Genomic DNA, 19,641 nt, shown 5'->3' with positions numbered 1-19,641 from the left:
TCTCCAGTATAATTTGAAAGCTAATTTGCTTCTTATGTGAAGACTTAAATACCCTCTGGGTCCAAGAGGGAATTCCATGCTTTTGTTTTATAAATTCACAATTGGAGTATCTTTTAGTAATATGTTCTTCCTCCCGGTTTACAAAAATAAGCCGAAAAAGTTTTAAAGGTTTGTCTGGCCTCCAAATCAGAACCATTTGTGTGCTGCAACTGCTTACAGTTTTATGCCTATTGACAAAGTGAAGGTTAAGTCTGAAATGTATACTCTTACTAAAAAAAAAAAATAAATCGACAGTTTTCCAAAAAAGTGTTAAAAATAGACAAGAATAAAAATAAAAACAAAGTGCAAGAGGTCATCACCAATCTATCTTTTCCCTAACATAAGTTGACAGTTGAACTATTTATGATTTTAATAAAGTGTTAATATACTAGACAACTGAAAATTAGAAACACAGCTGGTTATGTCATTCTGTTTCCACAGGATATGCGTGAAACTATTTCAGTTTCAATTTTGCTCAGTTAGTAGACAGAAACTAGTATAGTAATACCAAGACAGAGGGCAGAGAAAGCTGCCTGAAAGTGAATTACCTTCTTTGTACAAAGACCAAGAATGCCATCCCATGAATCCCAATTTGTAAATTATGCCTTGTATGGATACCTTTTTTGTCTATTTTAGTGGAGAAGATGGAGACAAATAGGTTTTGTTCCGTAAGGAGGCATTTAGTAAAAATATTTTTTGTTAAGTAGAAATACGTCAGAAAACATAGCATGCAGTGTTCTTGGAGGAGTGTCTTATAAATCAATAGGAGAAGTCAAAAATAAATTTAAAAGGCAGTAAGTTCTGTGAACTATGAGTTGTCCATGTACCTAACGTACAGAACAATCAGTGAGCGATCCAGTAACCTAGAGTATCTACTGCGACTCTGTAGTTCAGAGAAAAGGAAGAAATTATTTGTCTCTGAACCAAAGTCTCCCAAAGATGGTTAAAAGTCAGCAAGAACTGCCCAGCATAAAACAGATATGCAAATGTAGTAATCTTAAAGCAAGAGAAGAAAACACCTACACAGTAACAAACAAAGAGTATGTCAAATGATTAAAACCCTGGATTAAAATTATATGATGAGACAAGAGGTACTGAAGACACTGAAATATCCCAGTAAGAGGAAGCCTGTTTACAGTTGAGGTAACGTAAGGAAATAGTCAGAATATACTGAATTTTAATATTTCTGTAAATTAAGAAATATTATAGTAATACATGATACAAATATTTAGATTACTAAGATCTAAAAGCTGTCAATGTTTTCTACAGATGTCAAACAAATGCTGAATGTGTAGGTTTACCAGTCATTTGTGATGTAAGCAGCACAGCTCCATCATAGCTTTTCTTATCTAAATTTTCGGTTTCTTCATTTTTTGTATTCTACTTAAAAGACTGTAAGTGAAAAATTATTTACATATTTTCTATAATGCGTTGCTTTCTCATCAAGATTCTTGTATATTCATTAATCATTCTGTCTCAGGATTGAAGAACTCATTGTCTACTGCAGAGACCACTGGAGGACAGGGTTGCAAATAATAGGAAAAAAACATGTCAGTATTTCAAAATTCTAATGCGTTCTTCTTGACAGTATCTGAGAGTAATTCCCCCCCCCCCCCCCCCTTACAATTTGAAATAGCAACTCTCTCTCAGGAGCACTAATTCTGAAATCAGTATTAAAATAAGGAATAGTCTTTTGTTTTTTCCCCAACTACTGGCTCCACTCCAGTTGGAAACACTAATTGACTGGCATTTCTCCTTTCATCTCTGCCAAATTTTCCTCAGCCTAGGGTCCATACCAGAAGGAACGGATCTCCACGAAGACATTTTCCTGTGTTTCTAGTCCCACGCCTTCATTTCATCTACAGTTCTAACATAAACAGCTGTACATTCCAGGTGACAATACACCATCTCCACTGATGACAATCCAGGAAGTCTCATGCTTACAACTCAGTCACAACAGCTATCATTAGCTATGCTAACAAAAAAACGGGGGGGGGGGGGGGGGGGGGGAACTCACTGCAATCAATACTTGTACAAATTTACAGCGATATCTTGCAAACTCAATGGGGAAAATAAAAAATAACCATCATCTATACTGGGAAAGAGATTAATAGAAAACTAGGAAAGAAATTAATAGAAAATGGGCTGAGAGAGACACTCCCTTGTTAGATTGTGACTGGTTTGAATACAATCTTGAAAGTACAATTATAAAATCATTGTTTACAATTCCTCTGGTAATTCCACGCTGGAGAAGCCTCCACAATCCCGGTACTTTCTCCACATGAGCTCAAGAATGTAATAAAAGGAATGCGCCGCGAAAGTGTGGAGAATTCCTTTGGAAATTAGTGTCATTCATGCTGTAATTTGTACCACAGGACTCCAGTGGAAAAAAAAAGTCACATACCTTCACTAAAGCAAGGAGGCAAGTAAAAGTATAATGAAGAACACATCAACAGTGAAGGACATTGAAGAAAAACTAAGAACTGGCAAGAGAAACTGAGCCTATGACAAAACAAGTTTGCACAAGGCTTCAGATATCAGATCAGGAAATGAAACTGGAAGTAAAATGACACAGGTTGATGTTCAGTTGGTTCTGGCAATTTCAAGGAATATAAATCTGAGGTTAAGTGATTCTTAAACACTTGCTGAAATAGAGTTAGAGTTAATCAGGGAGGGGGGGAAGGTGGTAGTGGTGAACAGAGAAGGTGAAAAGCCAGAAAAAGCAGGCTTCAACAGAAGCAATGAAAATGGACAAGAGCCTTATGCCAGCTGCTCAGTTTTAATCTGCAATGTTAAGGGAGACACAGACTGAAACACAAAAAAAAAAAAAAAAACAAAAAAAAACACAAAAAAAGAAAACACCACACACACAAGAACAGCAACAGAAACCACATCAATGGGAGCTGGCAAGCGTTGGTGTTGGTTTTCCAGGAAAAGTGACAGCAGATCTCCTGGAACTAAAGAGTGTGTCAGGAAATAAAAAGGGGAAGAAGCACAGAGACTGAAAAGTGACATAGGAAAAAGAACAAGTAGGATACATGTGCCTATGTATGTGCGTGTATTTATATATAACGTGTGTGTGCAAACAAACAAAAATCACACACATATAGACATACAATATAGTTACATATGCATGTATTACATTATGTGTTTGTTATACAATGTGCATATACTGTATATGTGTGTGAAATATATGTGCGTGTATGCATGTAGATATATGTGTAGTTTTTTATTTATAACCACACACACACAAAATCTCTCTCTCCCTGTCTCCACAATTACGTGCTACGATGACATACCAAAACTATCTCTAAACAATATACTGGGGCAACACATCAATATGAGGAACGGTAAATAAGCCTAGTCAGAGTGCTGCACCATTGCAGCATTACTGCTTCTAACAGTAGCTTGGATACAACTACATAGCACTTGGAGGAGAATAAAAAACAAACAAAACCAAAACAAAAAACAAAAAAACACCAAACCAACATGCCTGCAGTGAAGCTGGCAGACTAAAGGACCAGATTCTAAAAGTCAGCTTAAAATCACACTTCCAAATTTCAAGTTCAAAACAAGTTTGTAGTTGTTTTTTTCACTAGCGTTTCTTAGTTTGAGAACAGACGGGGGGCTGGGGGGCGCGCAGGGATAAAAAAAAAAATATCGGTTTGGCAGTAGTGTGTGGGTGAAGGCAAAATGTCTCCACCCCTTCTCCCCCACCCCCTTTTTTGTACAAAAAGTTATTACCTGATAAATCCTGGGATTTTCCAGATACTCTAGCACGTTTAGCTCGGTGACCAAAGTTTTCAGTAGCTGAAGTGGAGGCACCCTTTAATGAAGCAAATAAGAATTAGTTTAGTCATTAGTTAACTCATGAAAAGTATTAATTAGCTTCCTATTCTTGAAACAGTAAGATTTACTTTACAATTAAAGCCAAACAAAAGTTACCTCCATGCTGCTCTTTGTAGGGCAAGCTGTTCTTTTAGGTAGAAGAGTTTTTCTGCGAAGTTGGTATGGACTGTTTTGTGCACCAGGACCTGATTCTTCTGCAACCATATCTGCAGGTACATCATCATCTGTCAACAAAAAAAGGAAATGTGCTAATTAGAATTGTAGTTTTGTTTTATACCATAAAAATGCTACAGAAATTTTGAGATAAATACATCCAGTCAGTGAGGCGGGGAGGAAGTGCTAGAGCACACAGAACTTTTAGTGAGAAATCAGACATACACAGCATACGTAAAATTACATGAGAAAGTACGCATGAATTAACTTATGTTCTCCATACGTACACAGCAGCTATACCAAAAGCTGCTTAAAAAAAAACAACAAAAAACTGAAACAAATCAAAATCCTAGGCTTTTGGTTTCTCTGCAAGCATATAATGCACCGTGCTAATTCCATCACCTCATTACCTCAAATTTTTCACCTATCAGTGTAACAAGGAACACTGGAATTTCAATTATTAACCAGACCTTATCGAGAAATCCTTCAGTAAACATGGCATTTAGTACAAAACTCAAGGCGGAATTATCCCCAAACATTTCAGGAATAGCCCAGGCTAGCACACAAATCCTTCTGTAAAATGGAGGTAGCTTTAAATACATACATTCCGTTTGCCTAAATTACACTTAGAAAAGTAAAAGTATATTCTCTCCCCATCCTTTAAAAATAAAAAAGTGAGGGAAGTGTGATGAGTTTAATCTTTAAAGTTTTTGATTCATTAGTTTCAATTTTTCAAGTTCATATATTTATGGAACATACTCAAAATAAACAAGGAATAATTACTTATCACTGCATGCCATACAACTAGCATCACATAATAGAGTTACAAAAATTTAAAAAAAGACAAGAACAATAACTGTCTAGACAATAAATTAAAGCCCAGCTCCACTTACAAGGTATACTTTCTGCAGATGCTTAACTGCGAGAAAAGAATTTTGGACTCCCTTCTCATTTTAACTGCTTTTTTGTTTTTAAACTGGGTAAAACATGATGTAAAAGTGACAGCCAGAAAAACAATACTGTAAACCAAACCGTTTTCCTGAAAATATTAGTGTGAAGAGAGACTGATGTTAAAAAAAAAGACACACCCACCCTTAACGCCCCCCTACCCTTCAAATATTGAAAGTCTGTTTAAAACACAAAGAAAAGCCATTTTTAAAGTTCTAAAGATTCACTTATATTTCAAGATCTTAATGTCATGATTTTCATAAGGGTTTTTTGTTTGTTTTTTGACATAAACTACAAAACATTACAGTTACACAAGGTTATGGATGCCATTATAGCCCAAGCTGCTACATCAGTGACAGCTAACCAACAAAATACTGAGAAGAAAAAAAAAAAAAAGCTATTTCAGTGTCCTCCTGCTCTACTCTGGTCCCAATCTTTCCTCTGCCTTAGCAGATATTTATAAATTACAAACCTTGTCATGTATCATAAACGGATCACAACACTGACAGGATATCTAGAGGACAGAAGCTGGTAAAAAGATGAAGTTAGCTGGTGGTACGTGTGCAACTACCCACAGTCATCTCAGAGTATCCTCAGCTCATTAATCCACGTGAAAACTAACCCTGCAAGAGGTACCTCCATGACTAGCCTTTGCGCAGCCCAGCAGCTGGTCCAGCTTGGCAGAACCACATGGAGGGGAGAAGACCACACGACTGGGAAGAACGATGATCCCTTTTGCACCAACAGCACAGGTTTTTAAGGACAAGTGTGGAACTCTTACCAAAAACCCACCACCTTTTAAAACAACAGAACAACCTCCTTAACTTCAGATAGAAGCTAGCTCCCTCTCCCCATGACACCCCTCACTAGCACCTCAGCACTTCTCTACCTCTGAAGGCGAAGTATTTATGCATTATGCAAAAAACCTGAAGGACACTGACGGATGAACTGCAGCGCATTTTCCTGTGAAGGAGTGTCTGGCCCAGCGTTGGCATTGCATGCCTGCGGGAGGTTACTGACCCCAGAGCAGACCCATTGCACGCTCATGATTCAGTCACCTAATCTTACCTGTTTCTTTTAATCTCTGACAGAAAATACCCTACCAATTTAACAAGACATCAGAAGGCAGAAGAGAGAAGCTGCTACAGGAGAGTTCCCAGCCCTCCCTAGCACTCCTGAGTGGAGAAGCAGCTGTGGGGCTGAAGTGGGTCCTGCCAGGAGGACTTCAGGTGGCCACCACCAGCAGCCAGGCTCTCACAGCAACACACCCAAACTCAAATACTCAAACACTGCAGCATGTATCTACCTTGCACCCGTTATTTCTATTTAAGATCCGATACAGCAATTATGATTTCTGTTGCTAATATCCCCCAGACGCATGCTGCTCAGGGATTTTGAGTGTCTTATCTCAACCCTGTTCCCCTATTTTGCATTGAAGACACAAAATGACTGTCTGAACGGCTGGGTTTTTTCCCCTGTTCTGGATGGTCAGTACAATAGTTCAAAGTTGCCACATGAAACACAGCAAAAGCATAATGAGCAAAGGAAACAGGGGGGAAAAAAAAAGAAAAAGAAAAATCAAAGCACAGAATTTTGATCCTGCGGTAGGCAATGACAAGGGCGCAGGCAAACCCCAATCAGGTCCTTAGAAGTAAACCCACAGAGGCCACTAAGGACAAAACATATTACTGCTGGAAAGAGAAGGCAAAAAGCCTGTGGGGGGAAAATGGAAGTAAAGGTCAGTTTGGCTGAAACACTGAAGGACTGTTTAAGCAGAAAAGAAATGTATTCATTTTCTTGTGGTGGATTTAGGAGGATGGCAGGAGTCACACTTTTCTAGCACAGCTGACATTAAGGGATATGCACACATTCACTCAGATTCACAGCAGGTATCAGAAGAATTAAAATCTTCCTTTTTTCCCATCGAAGCGGTGAGGTAGATGAGAGAAGGGCACCAGGGAAAGCCTGAATCCATGCAGCGCAGGGGAAGCAGAACTATCAGCGTGCCCAGGGTGCCCGTCACTGCTGAGCAATGCCAGCCCATGGGCACCAGCGCATGTGGGACATACCGTGACAGCCGCTCACATACCATGAGAGTGGCTCTCAGGGAGGAGAGTACCTCAGGAACCAAGAGCCTCCAGCCTGGCCCCACTGCCAACCTGCTAATTGCTCGCAGGTAATTTGCTGGCTATAGAAGGATAAGGAGAGTCAGGTGAGTTAGATGCCTTCTTTCTCACCAGCTGTTCCAGTCACTTCTGAGGGGCTGACCAGCTTCTGCACAGATTTCTAACCTTTCAGGAACAATAACAACTGATAATATTTTTCCAAATGTGGCCTGTGTAGTTACTGTCAAGTGAAATGTTATCAAGAAACCTGGAGGTCTTAAGTGATCTGTTACAGAAGTAGCCTCGGTGCTTGTTTTCAGCCTTCCAAAAGCTCCCTTGGAAGCTCTGAACAGACTAAACCAGCTACAGATACATACTGCTCAGAAAGTCATATTTCCTGAAGACTGCAGATTGCCTTTCCCCAAGCAAACCACACAACAACACTAATACAGACCAAGGACTCCAAGAGCTGCATTTTGAAAATCCTCCCCTAAAACAAACCCCCACACTCACATAACAGACATGCAACTGCTCTGAAATGGAAAAAACAATTTTAAAATACAGAACCTGAGCGCCTCCAAAATTTTTTTCAAAAACCCTATTTTAAAGCATAACAGTATCAGCTACTGCATCTAATAACATAAATGAAAGGCACTATGATCACATTTGTTGATGGTAGAAGTATAAAAGTCAATAAACAGATTTTGGAGAGTGTGTGTATAATATTAATATCCTCATACAAACACCTGCTGAAATGACTGCCAGATGCTCTCAGAGTTTTAACCAAGTCAATACATTTGCAGTTTTTAAGAGATTAAATTAAGCTGAGTCTGCTCTCAAGTAAACATTTACCTGAACATTTTACACCAATTATATTGTATAGTAAGATAAAACAATAGAATGGTTAGAGTTGGAAGGGACCCTAAAGATCATCTAGTTCCAAAAATGATTTCAAACAAAATCACGTTTATTGAAAACTAAAAACTTTGTGATACTGACAGGTCAAAGCCTACATTTACATGAAGAGATATCTTATTTGATAGTTCAAAATGGCTCATGACACATGAGCCACAACACTACAAGCTTTAACACCCACAAAAGACCAGTAAGCACAAACACTTCCAGGAAGGAAAGGAAAATAAAATTAATCTTCTACTCTGTCAACTGCTATAATCAATCAAGACTGTCTTGCATTTCCACAAATGCTATAGAACCGTTTACATTAAAGAGTACACAATTAACCTTTCTGTTTCAGGAAGACACTGTAAATTACAGAAAAGTGACAAAGGACTGTCAAAATAGTTTATTAAAAAAAAATACACAGATCACTTCTAAAGAAAGTCTATCACGTCTGCACCATCTTCTTTACAAAACCAGGTACATGTGGTTTCACTTCTACCTTACGCATGTTCAGATAGTATTTCCAAGAGTCATCTTTACTATTAATGACAACTGTTGTGAAGACATTAGGGCTGATAAAAGCTTTAAGAAAAAAAAAAAGTATTTAACCCCCACAAAGTACACACTTATCAGAAAAAAAGAGAAAGGGGCGGGAGGTTTCAAGGGATGAAGCTCATACACTAATCTGCAGTGTTTAATCACTTAGTTTTAACATGGCAATTTCACTTTTTTTGTGCTGTTTTTCCACATCTTCACAAGATGGGGTGGGGGGAACAAAACAACCCCCCAAAAAAAAAAAAAAGATTTGTAGTCAAGAGAGGTGAAATGCTGGGAGCAGCAGGTATTCCCAAACAGACACAGCACTGAAATTGTTTCTGCAAACTGGGGGAAGAAAATGGTGGGAAACTTAACCAACTAGTTTTAAAATAAAGAAATCTGTATCAACTTGGGAGTAGGTCCAAGACAAAGACCTCTGAAAAATAAAGTCAACGTATATTGAACCTATCTGAATGAAGGGATGATTCATCTTGCCTATCAAATTTCAACAGTAACAGTTCATCCTACAGTGGCTTAAATAGAACCAGTACAATTTCTGTGTGAAATAATAAACTATTAATACAAAAAATCCAAGCACTGTCCATCTTCATAATTAGAAGAAAATCTGAGAAATGCAACTAAAATGTGAACTCATATATAGCTCACTCAGTTGCTTTGGGTAGAGTGAATCTTGCCGTGTATTTGGCAAAACACGGCTAAAGCATACTGCCAGCCTGTGAGATGACAGCTCCAACTACCTCACTGCTGGAGTAGCTTAAAATTGCTGAGGAGAAGAAAAAATGAAACAAGTTTAAAGGAGCAGAAAAGGAAGGTACACGCAAAAGAGAGCAATAAAGACAAAATGACTTACAAAACAGGAATACAAGGCAGGAGTTCTGAATTTGTACATACAGTAACTGCAAAAACATTAACATCTCCATAACCAATTGTCAACCCAAAAAACAAGGAGAACACGCCCACCCACCATTTTCCTTTAAGCTACAAAATCTCTGGGAGTGAGCTGTTAAATAAATGTATGTATCAGTAGTGTGACTGACACTCATCCTATGTCCTTGCAAACATTCCCAACAAGTGGCTGACACTTAAGAGCAGATACAGTACCAAACCCGGAAGACACTGAGTATAGAAATGGTACATTGTATTCCATATCTCCGAGCTAGAGTTTACCACACCAGTAGAAGCTTTCCCATTGATTCAGGGCTGCATTTAAGGGTTAGTTTAAATTACGGAGGGCAAGTTGCTTTTGAAATGGAGACCATTTTCTTTTGAGAGCTATCTGAATCTCCCTCTGAAGAGGCAGCCACTAGCTAGGAACACCACCACTAAAAAACAAACAGAACAGAAAACAAACCAACCCAGACAACTCAAAAACTGAGAAAGATGACATGCAAAGTTCACTGAGCCCAGACCCAACATGTCCTAAGGGCAAGAGCATTTTGGTGGTCTTTCGCTGTCAAGTTCCACTTTTCTAAAGCGGACTTCAAAAAAAAAAACCACAAAAACTGAAAAAACCCCAAAAGAAACAGGAGGCATGTATACAGCAACTCCATTTTATGTTGAATGTTAAAAAAACCTTGATATTAAAATAAGAAGTAGCTGCAAACTCATCTACTACTAACACAAAAGAGACCTTAATAATTACCGTAATATGTTTTAATTATCGTTATGGAAAGAAACCCTGTAGCATTTCCCAAGCAATATCCAAAGCAGCCTGACTCACATAAAGATAAAATCTAAGAATTGGTATTTTTGTAAGGTTCTGACAGCATAGGTCAACAAGAAGGATTAATCTCTGCCAGGAGTCAAGGCTGTTTGGAACTCGAAGAGACCCAGCAAGAAAGAGATCCAGTGAGGGATCTCCACTCGGCGTAGCTGGCTTTCAGTTTGGAAAGGGGACAGACCTAACATTAAAAATGTATACTTTCTTAAAGCCTACGGAAAGATCAGGCTTACCGAACGCCATATGGAATAAAGAGATTCTGCCTTCTGGGAAGCAATAACTAGACACCATAACCATTACTGACTACTAGAATATTTTAAATATACATACAATTTCTTACTGATAATAACCCAAAGATATACAATATAAAAATATGCAAGCTTATTGTAATTTGCAATGGCTTATATAATAAACAAAATGTACATGGAATATCTACAATTTTTCCTGTATAGAAATTACTTCTTAAATTGAGAGAAGGGAAAAAAAAAGTTACACTTTAAGCTAAAAGTCTTGGTACTTGTACAGAGCAAAATAAAAACACACACCACACCACTCCCCCAACCTCAAGACTCACACAGCACCTTTTTGGAATTTACATTTTAAGGTTTTAAAATCAATACCCAAATGAGGCAGCTTATTACTCTTTGCAAATAGGTCGTGCAGTCATGATGGCCTAAAAAGAATAAGAATAGATCAGACACTCAACTCTACCTGTATTTGCTCAAAAGCTCATGTTAGTTTTACAATACATTTAAATGTATTTTCTACAGGGAGAAAAGTAACTACTACTTCTATCCACATGGAGAATTTCTTAAGGCTTAGGTTTTTTTTCTCTGTGTGTGTTATTCTTAGGATCTAGTCGAAATTAACTTTTATTTAAGAATCTGATCTTTTCTCCTCCTCAGCACATTGTGAAGCCCACTACAGCAATGCTTACATAGGTCACTCAGATCAGACAGGAGAGAAAACACTCCCTCCAATGGTTTGTTAGGTCAACCAGCACCCTCAAAATGCTGCGCACTAAAATACAGCTTCTATACGCAAGGCAAAAAACATCAAGTTCTTACAACCGGCACAAAGCGAACAGAAAGTGAAAGGAGACAACTGGGAAAGATAAACTGGCTGCAAGCCCAAAACTTGTCCCCGGCTGTATTTCTTTAAAAATTATCAACCATCACAAACAGCTGCTCACATCTCTGAATCTCGTTCACTAGGAAGTTCATAGTTTAAAACCATCCAGCACAAAAAACACGTGTGAACACTAGTTAAAAACCCCTCCGGGTACTACGAAGAATATTTTCCTTTTCAGAAGCCACAAGCAGAAAGTGGTACCTAGGATTTGATGAAAAAAGTCGAGTTTCTTTCCACAACCACCCCTCCAAGAGAGATATTTAATACCAGGTTAAAGCTTGGTAAAAACACCATAGCACACACATTTTTATTAGACGTACAGAATAATTGTGCAAGTACCTGCGTATTTGAGCTACTTGTTAGATAACTCATTTTAGAGAGGGAAGACAAAAATCTTTTCCTTAGAACAAGCAGCTCTAATAATCAGCACTAGCGTGTTTCAAACAATAGTACCAACAAACTACAATAAGGAGATAGATTTTTCCTTTGGTAATTTTAAAAATTATACTGTTTTCCCAAACTGATGATAACTGTACTACAGCATCCTCTATAACATTTAGCAAACTCATAAACAAATCTCCAGGTGGCTGCTTTGCAAGTATTTTATTAAGAGAACTTCCCCTCCTGCTTAATAGGCAGCTTGACTCCTGCTCTGACAAGCTTTCATTGAGAAGGGACAAGGATCCCTTTTTGGGTGCATTCCTCATTAATAAAGCAATACTTTCAAAGCTGTGGCCTTGCTGCATGGTTCCTTGATGCTGCAGTGAAAAAGCTGACCAAGTAGATTTTAAAGGTTCAGGAATATACAACATTTAAGAGCCTTTCCTACGTAGTGCTTAAGAGCCTTTCCTCATTACATTTCTGAGTGATACTAAAGAAAACAGTCTTTATTACTACAAGCTGATTTTTTTTTCCTGTCTATTCTGACTACTGACTCAAGTTTCCAACTAGAACCAATTTAATTAAGATTTCTACCTGGTCATATCGCTTTATTTGTTAGAGCAGTCAAGTTACCAGTCTCGAAGGTCACCCCCCTCTTTGGCTGAAATACAGCAACTTTCATCTCATTAAAAAAGCATAGCCAGTGACAACAATAAAAACACACTGAAAGAGGTTCCAGTATTCCCATTTTATTCTGCAACACAACTGAGCAGAAAAAACGTTTCTGATCAACCACCACACTTTAACTTCAGGGAGTACTTCAAGGTGCCTGAACAGAGGTGAGAATGCAACCCTGTGACCACACCCTTGGAACTACTACAATGGAAAATAACACCAAACAAGAAACCGAACAAACCTCTTCTTCGCCTTCCTCCCTACAAAAAAAAAATCTCACCTTACCAGGAGGTGGTATCTCAGAGAGGAAGAAATGATAGATTCTCCAATAGCAACACCAAAACGACCAAAACACATGCACTTTGGTGGCACAGAGGAATTGTTGAACCAAGCAGACATTCACACTTAATAAAAAAACCCAGCCCAAAAACAACCCAAAAAACCCACCATCACCCAATAAAGAACTCAGTTCCCTGAACTATGCTGTTAGGAAAACAGCTGGATATTGATAGGATGAAAACCAGGCTCCAAAACTTACGTAATGGGAAGAGGGCAGACTCTGGCTGGGGTCAGCTGGGACAATTAAGCAAATTAGTTTTATGGAACGGTCATTAAGGCAGACCAGTCATTGCATCTTGTCTGACAGCCTGGCTCAGGCTAGATAACATTTTCCTGAGAAAAATGTCATAGCTAGCATACGTAAAATAAATACGAAATATTTGTGAGGATAGGCTACTTCTAATAAGCAGAGAGTAGCTGAGCTATGAAGCAGAAAGCTTACGTTCTTTAATTAGACTAAGTCTAGATATTCTTGATATTCAAACTCAAAAAAGAATGAATTAGAAGTTTGTAAATTCCTGGTTTTATTAACTTCTGGTGCCAATTATTTCCAGCCTAATCTCATCCTGCATGAGTAACTGCCTTTGGCACTGCTGGAACTAAAAAAATGAGCGTGAATGACACCATTAGTTTTTTCTTCATTTGAGTTTCTGGTATCATTGAAAAAAAAAAATGGAGGGAAACCCACAATATAGGAATGAGTAAATTCAGTGAGAATGCAGAGATTTCACTTAATGCATCTACAATTTACACTTTAAATTTTCTATGGCCCGTAACTGATCCATTTGGAGAGGTATTTTTTTTTTGTGATGCACAGGAAGCTAAAAGAAACCTTGTTCAGAGAAACATGGGTCCCCTTGAGAGGACAGGAAAGTTTGTGTGTAACAAAACCATCCACATAGCTACAAGTCTCATTATGACTAAACGCTATTGCAAGTATTCAAGCATATCTCCCGTAAAACATAATCTCAGGGCACAATCACTTCACCAAGTTTTCAGGAAATGAAAGCCTCCCACAGATTTCTCTGCCATGAGCCACATCTGCAGAGCACTGTTATAATACAGGCAGAAAGAAAAAAAAACAAAAACTATCTATCTCCTGCTACTATAAGAGTAGTAGCAGATTTGGAGATACTTGCCATGCAAAGCCATCTGCCTTATATGGACCCTCCATCAGAAGTGACTGACATCTATCAATACATTGGCCCAGCTGGAACCTAGTTATGTCAAGGAGCAGCTTTGATACACTAAACTAGGAATTTCCTAAGGTTCTTCAGAAATACAAGCGTTTCTGAAATGCCTGTCATGACAAGGAGAGGCAGCGACGGATCTGTCTTGCAGTGGCAAAAACCTAAAGAAAGGCAGGCAACCAGATGAAAGGCCAGACAGCTCTTTCTGTGTGCTGGGGGGAGAGGAGAGTACAATCAGTATTATTTCCTCCAAGAAAGAAGCAAGAGGGGAAAAAGTAGATTAATAGTACTTTAAATCTTACTGGGTCTGGCTGTCATTCTGCCCTTTCTGTATCCTACTATAATGTTACATCAAAGGAAGAAAAATAATAATAATCAGGAACCATCAACTTAAGCACTTTATATAATTTAATGTAACTAGGAAAACAGAGTATCACCAAGAAAATCTTAGTTTGATTCTTAACTTTTTAGAGATCCCAGGCAACACTTTGACATAGCCTTCGTAAGTATTACGAGCCAACAAGACTACAAAGCATAGTTTTCTGGAGAAATCCCTACTGGTATAGATGGGCAAATACATCCTGTACCAAGCAAAGTTTCCAAGTCATGTTCAACTGCAGCAGCAATTTACACCAACTATTAATCTAGGAAGAAGCAGAGGAACACCAAACAGTCCAGAGGCAAAAAGCTGGACCTTGTAACTTTGACAGATAGCTGGGAGGAAAAAACCACCTTGAGCCAATAATATTCATAATTCTGGATATCCAAGAGCATGTCACTAGAAAAAGATAACTGGGTGAACTGCAAAAGGCAAAATATCAATTCCGCTACCTCTTTTTGGCTATTTCCCCAAACTTTCTATTACAATAGTATTAAACAGACATGCTACTTTCTCATCATGCTCAAGTACTACAATCAACATTTACACAAGTATTTTAGATGTTACAGCCAAAATGAAAAAAAACAAGCAAGAAAAACAAAAAAAAAACATGAAACACCCACAACCCAAAAAAACCCCCCTAAAATGCCACCATATGAACAATATACATAGCAACAGTATACTGAAAACTTAAATACACTATAGATTGGGGAGACGAAAAAATAAATAAATCAATAAATAAAATCATTAGATCCCCCCCCAAATTATTGTTCTTTTATTCACTGAAGAGACAGACCCCATATATAGTTATTTTTAACCTGGCTTTCAGCAGGGCTATTCAATGATAATTATGCCAGAAACATACACACACAAAAAAAGAAACCAAGCAATTATTATCCTGGGATCAGTCAAAAGTATGTTGTGTCTAATGTAAGAAGGCTGAATTTTACAAGACTAACTGTGGCTTGGTTTGCATGCACCAAGTCAGACTTATCTGATCATTACTTACTCTGAAAACTCTTCTAAATGACTGTTCCTATTATTCTATTACTTGAATTACGAACTCCAAAGTGCCTGACAAGAGCAGGAAAGCACGGCTCTGTTTAGCTTCAGGGAAATGACTGAGAAAACAGCATGTGGAACTATACTAAAACCAAACATTGTCAGGGCACAGGAAGAAATTGTTTTGTTACTCATTATTTGCCAGCATATATGTTATTAAGATGGTCTAAGAAAGCTATCATCAAACTGTAAAACACCAGTGTAGTAGGTGACTTCTGATTCAAATCTAAATTTAAGAGCTACAGTAAAAAAAGAACCTAATATCAACACCAAATACCACAGCACTAAGGGTCAACAGCCTAAACCCAAGCTGCTTTGAGAAAGAAAGGAAAGTAAACCCTGTACAGACAACAACTACCCATATACAAACCCTCTGCACTGGGAAATAAGGCTAAATAGGTTTTCTACCAAGTTTTACAATATTAATACATTATATAAATACAAATGGGAAGAACATGACTGTCCATTTTCCATTGCCAACATGTGTTGCAAAACAAACATCAAGAAAGTTGGAAACAAGGTTTTGTATTATATGTTCAAGGAAATTGCAGCACAGGGAGGACACACTGTTCTTCCTTGCCCTGTAGAGTAAGGATCTCCTAAGCATCCCCAAACCAGCACTTACTGCTCTTGGACATCTGGAGGGGGGAAAAAAAAATAATAAATTACATCCAGACTTTTTATTAGTAAATAAAATGGCATTGTTTTATGTATTAATCCAAGTTTCTACCTTTGCTGTTTGTTTTCTTGCGTCCTAAACAGAACTTTTTTAAAGAATCATGTTTATTTTTAAAGACACACTTCTTTTTTTAAACCTAAACACTCTGTAAATCCTATACCCATTAATTACCCAGCCCATTCCACAGCACTTCATAACCAACCACTCCACAACACTCACCTAGTTTTAACTTTCCCCTATTTTCAACTGCAATGGAAACATGTTGCCAGATGCAGACTGATCATTTATTTTTACTATTAAAAGCAGTATCATGCACTAAATACTGCATCAATGAACTTTTAAAAGCTTTTTCCAAGTAGCAGTTAAATTTCCATTAGTGTTTTCTATTAACACTGTCATCTCACATTGTGATTAGCTCTTACACATGGGTTTACGTATATGTTTAAGTGTATCCGAACTTCAGAAAAAAAACCAAAACATTTTTAATACAGACCACGACTAATTTTGACACAGGAACTCAGTTTTTGGTAAAACTTCAGAGACTAACACACCAGCAACTGCAACTGCTAAGGTGTGTGTGTGGGTGGAGGGCAAAAATCAGTGCATTTTGTTGTTAATTATGTCCTTTAGCAACTAATTACAGATACATTTTTTTTTCAGATACATTCTGAAGTGTAATGGCAGCTTAATTTAAGAGTTTCCAAATTAAGGCATGTTTGCAGTGAATGCTCTGAAGTTTAAAACTCTGCAGATGATGCCCTGTATCTTGATGAACTATTTTCAACTACTGATAATTTAATTTTAAAAAAATAAATAAAAATCTAGCTTCTTTTCTCAGCATCTCTCAACTGTTTTTCCTCATAGCCCAAATATGGCTAAAGCTGTTATACTAAACAAGATGGAAAGACCATAAAAAAAATTTAAAAAAAAAGGCTTTTAGATACACCTTCCTGCCAATAAAGGAGATGCTTGTTGTTTGCATTTAAAGTTTATCCTTAACAACACCAAGAGAAAATAAAGTTCAAGCAGGCAGCGTAAACTCAGTTACCTGGCAGCAAGTGTAAGTTACAAAACAGAGGAACTACTAATTTTTCATATTGTCTAAAATACCTAGAAGTACTAAGTGCTGGAAGTTTGACAGGGTTGTTTTTACTCCCTCCACTGCCTTTTGTGTCCAGTGTTTCAGTATACCTACTACAGAATCCTGAGCTTTTCCTTTTCTTAAGCAGGTCTTCCTTCTTATGCACCTGAATTCCCATTTTGTTTAGTTTCATAGTTCTACATATTCACTCATTTTAAGACCAGATAGAATAGCTCTCTCATTTATTCCATATCTATTTTGAAGTCCTGAGCCACCACACCTCCAACAAACTCCCTATAATTTGTCATGCCTCAGTATAGTAAATTTCTATTTGAAAAACTATTTTAAAATCATGTGCATTAACTGTAAAAGCTGTTTGAACGTATGCAACAAAAAGCAACAGGGAAATAGTATGGTTGGAGAAAAAGTCCAACAACACAGCCCCTTCCAGACTCTCAAAGCCCTTCACTATACACACTAATCCTATGTTGTGAGCCATTAAAATAAAGATTAAGACAGCCATCAAAAATAACCCTTATGCTAGAAGGCCACGAGGACCTAAAGAGGCTTTAAGAGGGAGAAGTGTTTTTTATCACCATGGCAAAAATTTAAAGATTACCTAGAAAACTGACCATCTTAATACACAAATTCTCCTTTCATGTCAGGATAGTACCAACGCTATCCAGCCACCTCGCATATTTTCTCTCAGACACATACACAAAGCAGGGTATTTGGAGACCAAGACACTCTGGAGAGTTAGTGGACAAAACGCACACAAAAAAAACGCTAAATCATTAAACTCCTTTTCTGATTATTTTACCTACATTTTCTGATAATTTTTTCCCAGAGAAAAAATAGAAGAAAATGGAGAAAGATCAAGTAGAAAGTATTAAAAGATGCCAAGATTTCCCATGGCAGCTCCCCATGGGGACTAGTGCTGACTCCCCCCCCGCCTCTACCCCCATATTCCCAACAAGCCTACACTGTTTGATCCTGCTCCTTTTAGTAATTCTTAGTGTTGATGAAAAGTTAAACAAATACATAGAGAATAGAAATGCAGCTGTTTGCATATGCGTAGCTGTCCAGGCATTCTTCTGCAGACAATTTTGATATATATACAAAAAACACATCATAAGAAAAGAGTCACAGGTGTACAGCTCTGGAACAGTTCCAAACATGCTGATCCACCAGAAAAGATAAACACCTCTCATTTAGCCAAACTAATGTTACTTAGTACGTCAACAGACTAGGTCAGTCGCAATACCTCTGTTGAAAAGGGCTGCCACTTCATAGTATTAATTTATTGTGGTTTCTAGGTCATCTGACTGTATCCTTAAAAGGTTGCAGGAATAAAGAGTATTAACATTAAGAAGGAACATCATATTACGAACAAGACAGATGGCTAACAACCCTTCAGATAAGTTCTGTATGACAAATAATCTTATAGATAATTATCTCTTCTGGAGGACAAACTGCTCAAATATTACTTAAAATAAAAACAAAGACTTCTTTGGCCCAAAGCACTGCAAAAGTTCACTTAGCTTACAGCTCTACACAAATAAGGTGAAATGGCATTTAAGCACTGGAAAGACATTATAAAAAATACAATTAATTATAATTAATTAAAATTATATGAAAAAATCCATCTGAACATAAGGAGATTTTTTTTATTATTTATTACTGTGAGGGTGACTGAGCACTGGCACAGGTTGCCTGAAGAGTTTTCGGAGTCTCCAACCTCTGTGAGCCCTTTCCAAGGCAGCCATGGCTTTGCTCAGATGGTTTATTTGAGCTAAAACAAGGCAATAAGCAAAAAATCAGCTCAAAAGGCTGTTACATCCATTTTTGAAGGATGACCTAAGTTAGGAGCCCAGACTGCCCACATAGTCAGCAAAGGGAGAAGGCCCCATCAGAGAACCATTTGTTCATTGCTTGACTCCAGCATTCTCATCAGGCAGGTAACAGCTCTCCCACTCCTGCTGAACACCCCAAGACTAAGTATTTACCCTCTAGATTTCTGATTACACGGCCTCACTAGCACACTGAAGCTCCAATCCAACTGCTTTTATCCAAGGAATGCTTTGTTATAAAACATATATTTGTAGTACGTTAGCATCTCGAAAACCCTCAGCCCATTTTCACTCTGCTGAGCACATCCAAAAATCCAGACATTATGACATTAGGATAGGAAGACAGACCATAGTATTTTCTACCATACACATGTAAAACTACGAAGCTTTACATAGCTTACAAACTGACACATAAACATGGGTATTTTCTACACTGGCAAGTGTTATTATGTTAAGCATTCGAAGAATCTGTATCAGAGTATATTTTGTCAGCAAGAAACCTATTATGAAGGAATAAGAAGAATATTTTAGACTAAATCAAAACATCCTCAGCATGGTAATTTAAAGATTTGATTAAAGTACTAAAATATAACTTGTTAAAA

General features: G+C 37.7%; 1 protein-coding gene across 6 annotated transcripts in view; it reads right to left on the bottom strand.

The window, feature by feature from the left end:
• FBXO11 (F-box protein 11) overlaps positions 1 to 19,641 on the bottom strand; it is a 78,194-nt gene that overhangs the window by 35,132 nt on the left and 23,421 nt on the right. For 5 of the 6 annotated variants that reach the window (XM_054193966.1, XM_054193968.1, XM_054193969.1 and 2 more), the window contains 2 exons: positions 3,985 to 4,112; positions 3,784 to 3,865 (listed from right to left, as the gene is read on the bottom strand). In XM_054193966.1, coding sequence (XP_054049941.1) covers positions 3,784 to 3,865; positions 3,985 to 4,112 — 210 coding nt within the window. Of the gene's footprint in view, positions 1 to 1,453; positions 1,553 to 3,783; positions 3,866 to 3,984; positions 4,113 to 19,641 lie in introns of those variants that run through there. The other variant, XM_054193972.1, reaches the window with a different exon arrangement.

The sequence above is a fragment of the Rissa tridactyla genome, chromosome 3 (genome assembly GCF_028500815.1).
Source record: "Rissa tridactyla isolate bRisTri1 chromosome 3, bRisTri1.patW.cur.20221130, whole genome shotgun sequence".
NCBI lineage: Eukaryota > Metazoa > Chordata > Aves > Charadriiformes > Laridae > Rissa > Rissa tridactyla.
The sequence above is the reverse complement of the archived record's forward strand: the minus strand, read 5'-3'. Positions and strand labels throughout refer to the sequence as shown.